This window comes from Lytechinus variegatus, chromosome 12 (assembly GCF_018143015.1).
Source record: "Lytechinus variegatus isolate NC3 chromosome 12, Lvar_3.0, whole genome shotgun sequence".
Taxonomy (NCBI): domain Eukaryota; kingdom Metazoa; phylum Echinodermata; class Echinoidea; order Temnopleuroida; family Toxopneustidae; genus Lytechinus; species Lytechinus variegatus.
This window is the reverse complement of record NC_054751.1, coordinates 21,351,719-21,358,403: the sequence shown is the minus strand read 5'-3', so window position 1 is coordinate 21,358,403 and position 6,685 is coordinate 21,351,719. Positions and strand designations below refer to the sequence as shown.

Here is a 6,685-nt window from a genome sequence, read left to right as displayed (position 1 = left end):
ATCTTCCCATCCAACCAAAGTTGACATGGATCATCTATTCATATCTTCTTAATTGATCCCTTGTCTTTCCTTTTTAATCATAAGCTCAGTCCACCTTACTCCAACACAAAAGAAAAAGAAGTGTGTGCAGTTAAAGAAAGTGACCTCTAACCTTTACAAAGATATATTGTGTCTACTTCCTCTTGAATAAATACCCTGAAGTATTCAAATCCAAACTCTGGCATAACACAGAGGATTTTACTGTATGTACTTAGTCATCTTCAATTGTATTCAAGGCTTAGTAAACTACTATACAGGTTTACTTCTTAGAGCTCCAGATAGTCTCTGTTTAATGCTTAGTGTAGAGACATGAGATCCTTTGAGCAAGGAGGTTCAATCTTCAAACAGCAAAGAATATGTGGTACATGTAATGTGGGAAAACAAAGTGAACAATTTTGCAGCATTCTTAATTTTAAAAACAGCATGTATCATATTTTCTTTTACAATACAAGGGAACTTTACCTGACCTGTACATAAACTTTAAAGATACATAACTATAGATTTGTTGTTACAGAAGTTCAAATTGTCACAAGTTAAAAACAGGTACCTGGAATACAGAGTCAAGGATTTATAGTTTAAAACTAATATAACATTTAAAAACAAGTAATGATAATTCAAGTGGGTAAAATTTTTCCTTTCAAAATAACCCTGATTTCTTTTGTTTTACAACTGAAGGTAAATTGTATATTCTGTATGCTCCTTCCAACTTCTCATGTCTTCAGCATTTTCATGTAACCTTCAGGTAAAACCATCCATTCATTAAGTGCACACCCACAGTTAGTGCTAAACTCACAAACCAGAAAAAAATAATGATTATTCTTACCAGCATAAAAATCAGTAGAATTGCTTCTATCTGTATCCAAATTAGCAGAATCTTTAGATGGCACTCCCTCCACATCTTCCAGCTTTAGGACTTGGTCATCATGGTCTGAGAAGTTGAGATTCTGTGTCTTTCTCTCTGGGTATTGCTCTTCCAAGAGAACTTTGAAGACCTCTAGAACAGACCTGAGACTTTTTGAGTACTGAGTCAGTACAGGAGCTACTTTGGCATCACCAGCTATGCCCTTAATCTCCCGACGTAATCTCCCAAATGCCAAAAGTGCATTCTTGTCATTTTCAATCCTTTCCTTGAGGTTCTGGATCAAGTGTGGAAGCTGACTGGTCATATTGGATTCAACAGCATTCAACACAGTCTTGTTCTTGAAGAGCCTTTCTTGGATTTCTCCTTCAGTGTATGTCATCAGGACTTGGTGGTTTGCAGAGGGAAGCGATCGATTTGCAAATGATTTCAGTGTGACCGGTTTTGGGTTGGAGAGGCTCAGCTGTTCAAGCTGCTGAATGGCTGTTTTGTAGGAAGCAGTAGTTTTCTCAAATTCAATTTTGAGACCATCATGAAGGTTCATGAGAGATCCTGCGACTTTGACCAAGCTGTGCTCACCTATCCCTTGGAGGGCATTGTCCATCATCTTTTTCCGAGCATGGACTACAGAAACAATGTCTGGCTTGACAAAGAGGACAATTTGTAAGATGTTTCTAATAGACTTGTTTGTTTCATCATTTGCTTCATGGGAGCCACCATCAAGCATGGAGTCTGCCAAGGCTAAGTGTCGCACAATCTGGAAAACTGTAGCTTCAATAGCTAGCTTTTCCACAGGGAAGCTCTCTGGGTCTAGAACAAACAGTTTAGAATACAAACTCTCTACTGCGACAAGGGAATCTGGGATGTTTTCAATAAAAGTATGAATAGGCAATTCATGCAGGACAGACTTGATGGTAACATTGTTGAGCTGGTTAATGAGTTGTGAGACGTCAACATATTTCTCTTTCTCCAGAAGAAGAACAATCTTCCGCAGAGCAAAGGCTGGATTGAGGTCCTGGGGGTTTCCTAGAGGGCTTGGTCCCTGGGAAGAGAAACTCTGGACCCAGGATGAATCCCTCCAAGGTCCTGATTGATTGTTTGGAACTGGCGCTCTTCGTTTGGTCCTTCTCTGCCTGGGACCAACACCCATGCTATTGGGTGCAGAAGAATAGGCGGATGATGCTGTTGAATACATTGCTGACATGATTCACTATCCCTAGAATGACAAGAAAATGGAAAGAAAACAAAGAACTTTTCTGTGAGTAAGGGAAGGATTGATTACAAATTCATTACATGTTAGACAAACAGAAATAATTCTCACATGGCTGGCTGGTATAACAAATTTTCGTAGACCCGTTTCATAAAGAGTTACAACTGTTGTAACTTTGCCATTATGGCAACTACCATGGTAACCATGATTTTGATTGGCTGCTGAGAGCTGTTGCCATGGTAGTTGCATAATGGCAAAGTTACAACAGTTGCAAATCTTCATGAAATGTTCCCATACATGTATCTATAGAGCTGAACCATGTTGTTAAAATTGATGGAAGATAAATAACAACATTTAGTATACATGACTGATAGCCCTTGTATTCACATAATGCCAAAGTGCCCAATGCATATTCAAAATATAAAGTTTTTAAAGTTAAAGTTAGTCCAAGAACTAGTAATTGGTATTATTTCAATTCACCACTAGATGTGTAAAACTGTTATTGCTGAGATATAAAATATACATGTATAAGGTATAGGCCTACATTAAAATTGATATGATACAGAGCTACCAAGTCTCACGCATTGTGCGTGAGACTCACGCATTCAGGGTCCGTCTCACGATCTCACGCATGGCACCCATTTTTCTCACGCATCGGGACCCGACAGAAAAAAAAGAGAAAAAGTAGCATTATTCGCCAGATTATACGACTGGCCGACCGCCTTCGCGTCTAGCCCGGCACGCGAGACGAATCGAGAGCGCAGTCAGCGCACAGCTAGCTAGTACGTGATACAATGAATCGCGTGGTTTTGAAGCCCATATCTCATGCGCGCGCGCCTTTTCGCAACGTACGTACGAGTGTACTGGCCGCGCGTGCACAGAGACGTCGAGTCATGAAAATCTCACGCATAACATTTTTTTGAACTTGGCATCTCTGATGATACATGAAAAATATATCATTTGTATCTGGATACATATGATGCAGGGCCCTCCTGGGCGTAAACGCATCGGGTACTTTATTTTGCCGGGACCGGCAAGGCTGGGATCAAGACAAAAACTATTTCTTTTCTAGGTAAGCCTACTTAAAGAATAATTAATTTTTAATATGCTATCACTTCATTTGTAAAATAAATGTTGAAAAAGCTTGGTTGAAAAGAAAATTGAAATGTTGAGGACTCCAATGTAATTTACATTACCCAAATCTTAGCTAGTCGAAACATTCACAGAACAAAAAGCAATTACAAATATATACAAAACAGGGCCTTGACAAATAAAGGAAGATTAAAAATTTCAAAACAAAAATTAAAATAACACCATGGGAAGAACAATGTACTTTGAATTTGATGTTAATAGAACCATAGCATAACACATACTAAATCATAGTTTGACCATTAAGACAATCATTCAATGAACAAGGTTATAATATAACCTTGTTCTCAGTTATATCTCCATGTGTGGCAATATAAGGGTGGCAATGTTTGGCTTATTTTCTCTTTTTCTTTGGGGCAAATGCTTGATTTTTTTACACTGACAGTTTCCATTACACCTATTATTCATAAAACTTGGCTCTAATTAAAATTTGATTCTTTAAATCATTTTTTCTTAATTAAAAATAGAGATTAAAAAATGAAAATTTTCTTGCCATATTACTTTCCACCAATAGAGGGCGTACCCAAAAATATGCCCAAAATTCAAGTTTTTGAACGCTCTGGTGAATACAAAATTATTCCCAAGTTACTAATGAAAAATAAATTGCAACTGTATGGAAATTAGTAATTTTGGTCACAAAAGTGATATTTTAATGATTTTTTAAAGTGTGTGCTCTGTACAACATTGGCATACTATAGTCCTACCTGTAGGTTCCCCACAGGCAGGGTGGTAGCAGTGAACAAGTGCATTAAGACATGAAAGTCAGCCTCCATGTGCATGAATACAGAATCTGAATTTTTGTTTGCGAGAAGAAAAAAATAAAACAAGTCCTTTCACAATTAGGCACTACACCGCACCATTACATTCATTTGTGAGTCAAGACAATAAAGTCAATATTCAATAATGATTGTCATTAATCAAAGCTTTATAAGTTATTTGGTGTGAAATATCAACATGTAAAGTGCAACCTTACCTGGATTACACTTTTTGAAAACATACATTGAGATATTGAGTTTACAGGCTGAATCTATTCAAAAGTTTTAAATTAAAGCTTAAACAAAAGTTTAAAGTTTTAAGGTACACATCTTAAAATCGCCCCCCCCCCCCCACAAAAACAAAAACAAAAACAAGGTCTAGATCAAACAAGAATAAATGTCGTTTCTGGGGATTTATTAGAAAATATCTGACATTTACTGTGAGTGGAGCCAAAATAGTTCAGTGGAGCAACCAATGTACAGAAATTGAAGTTTTTGGTCTACAAAACAAGTAAAACCAGATGAGTGGCGCCGTTTAATTACCTTGGTCATAGCCACGGGAGCTCGAGGAATCAGGCCGAATCTTTCGGGGAGCGATCTTTGCCGATTCCGGAGGAAGAATTGACGTTCAGTAGAGATAGAGGCGATCAAACGGTACCTACATCAACACGGCGACTCTTTCGGCAAAACACCATCCTGAGACTCAGAATAGCTCTTAATTTCGGCTTTGTTACGACCTGATTCCATCGGTAGAATTGTGAAAAGAGAATTTAGTCAAAAAATTATAGACTTCTTTATCGCAGTCATTCACACTTTTCTGATTGTCATAGCCATACATACAGGATACTGAGCATTGTCGATCGCCGTCGTATTCTCTCTGCGCTGGTCACAAAGCGACGGATGCATGACGAAAAAAGAGACGCACTGCGTCTATCTATTCATTCATTCCCATTCAAAGGCACGCAAGCGTGAAGACGAATTCGTCAACCAAGCGTTGGCAGTGGTCGGCATGGTCGGTATATTCACGAGTTGAAATAATTTTGTTTGCTGCGTTTTGGACCCGGGGGCCACTTACATTGACGAGTGGATACCATGCGCGACCAAAAAAACACGTAAAAAGGATGTCTTTTTCACGATAGGGCACGTTACGTACGTAACGTGATAAGGGTGTCAAAAACGCAAAAATAATGAAAAAAGGGTATCTATTTCACTAGGAAAATTACGTGTTTAGGGTCGAATTTGCGGGGATGATGAGACAAAATTAAAATGTCTTATAAAGGATGTCCTTTTTGCCCCAACACTACGTGTTTAGAGTCCGATTTGCGCGGGGTGTAGAAGGTGGGGTCGTACTAAATCAAATAAGGTAAAGCCGACGACCGAAGGACCCGTAACAATAAAACATTCCTGTACTTGTTTAGGGGTTCATTTCAGGGAATATTTGCCAAGAATATCGTTTTGTTTCGAATACTTGTTAAGGGTAGGGTTTCACACGCCAATACTTGTTAAGGGGTGCATTATCAGAATATGGAAATTACGTGTTTAGGGTACTTTTCGAGACCCCATGGTCGCGCATGGTATCCACTCGTGAATGGAAGTGCCCCCCCCCCCGGGGTTTTGGATTGAGTGATCTAAGTTATATTTGAATTAGTAAATGTCCGTTGTAATTTTAAAAGCAAGCTAGGGAACAAAATTATCAGGCTAAAAGCTGCCCGGAAAGCTGCTGAGTTCCTCCGGAAGTTTCTTAATATAAAAAAAAAAAGAGAGAAAGAAATATTCTGCTTGGGCAACAAAATTTGAAGTTAAAGTTCAATTTGTTTCACCAATCATTAATCAAATTAAAAAATATATTGATACATCTATAGCACAAACAAGGGAAAGGAGGGAGAAAATCGAGAAATAACCAATGGAAAATAGATGAAATACAGGATCTAGTTGCAGGACTAGTGTATTCAATTCATTATCTCGTATGATTTGCAGAGCGCCATCTTCCGTTTTGAGGGGCACCAAGAAAAAAAGAGCACTTCCAAAAACACAGAAAACCTATTTTTTGTAGATCAGTGAACTGCTCCATCCGATTAATCATAAAAATAATAATGATGATGATGATGGTGATGATGGAAATGATAATAATACTGATGATAATAATAATAATAATGATTATGATGAAAATACTACTAATAATGATGATGATAATAATAATAAATAAAATAAGTTATAATGATGATGATGACGATAAGAACAAAATTTCACTGATTTTCTAGATGAGAATGTTTTCATTTACAATATTTTCTTCCTCCTCCCTTTTTTCAGTCGAAGAGTTTTTCATCTTAATCATGGCTGTATTCGACCACTGGTGGATCCGGCCCAATAAGCGACAAAATCCGTGGCGCATATTTATTTTGAAATATTTTTTTATAACTTCAATACCGAGAAAGTGCTTATTTTGTACAATCGTTCATAATATGTAAAACGTATATCTTTTTACATTATTACGCGAAACAAAATTTGCTTTCCATCCGTGTTATGCTTAGAAATGTTTTGTAAATGTAATCAAAACTTCGGATTGTCACAGTATTCCCAATATACATCCGATGTGGATTGAATTTTTAACGTTGTTCGACCTTTTTCCCTATTCATTCAAATAAATTTGTTGTATGGTGATGGACTTCTCTT

At 37.5% G+C, this 6,685-nt stretch overlaps 1 protein-coding gene and 1 pseudogene across 1 annotated transcript; both read right to left on the bottom strand.

Moving 5' to 3' along the window:
• Positions 1–224, bottom strand: part of LOC121425335 — a 5,857-nt pseudogene extending 5,633 nt beyond the window's left edge.
• Positions 225–372: 148 nt separating this feature from the next.
• Positions 373–4,037, bottom strand: LOC121425334. Its single transcript, XM_041621365.1, has 3 exons — positions 3,962–4,037; positions 863–2,114; positions 373–377 (listed from the first exon to the last, which is right to left on the bottom strand). Exons 2-3 carry the CDS (start codon positions 2,100–2,102, stop codon positions 373–375), a joined length of 1,245 nt encoding a protein of 414 aa, XP_041477299.1. The 5' UTR covers positions 2,103–2,114; positions 3,962–4,037.
• Positions 4,038–6,685: the final 2,648 nt, after the last annotated feature.

What these genes read in the sequence shown, in the direction of transcription:
- LOC121425334 (XM_041621365.1), bottom strand. Translation starts at nt 2,102, where the DNA reads ATGTCAGCAATGTATTCAACAGCATCATCCGCCTATTCTTCTGCACCC.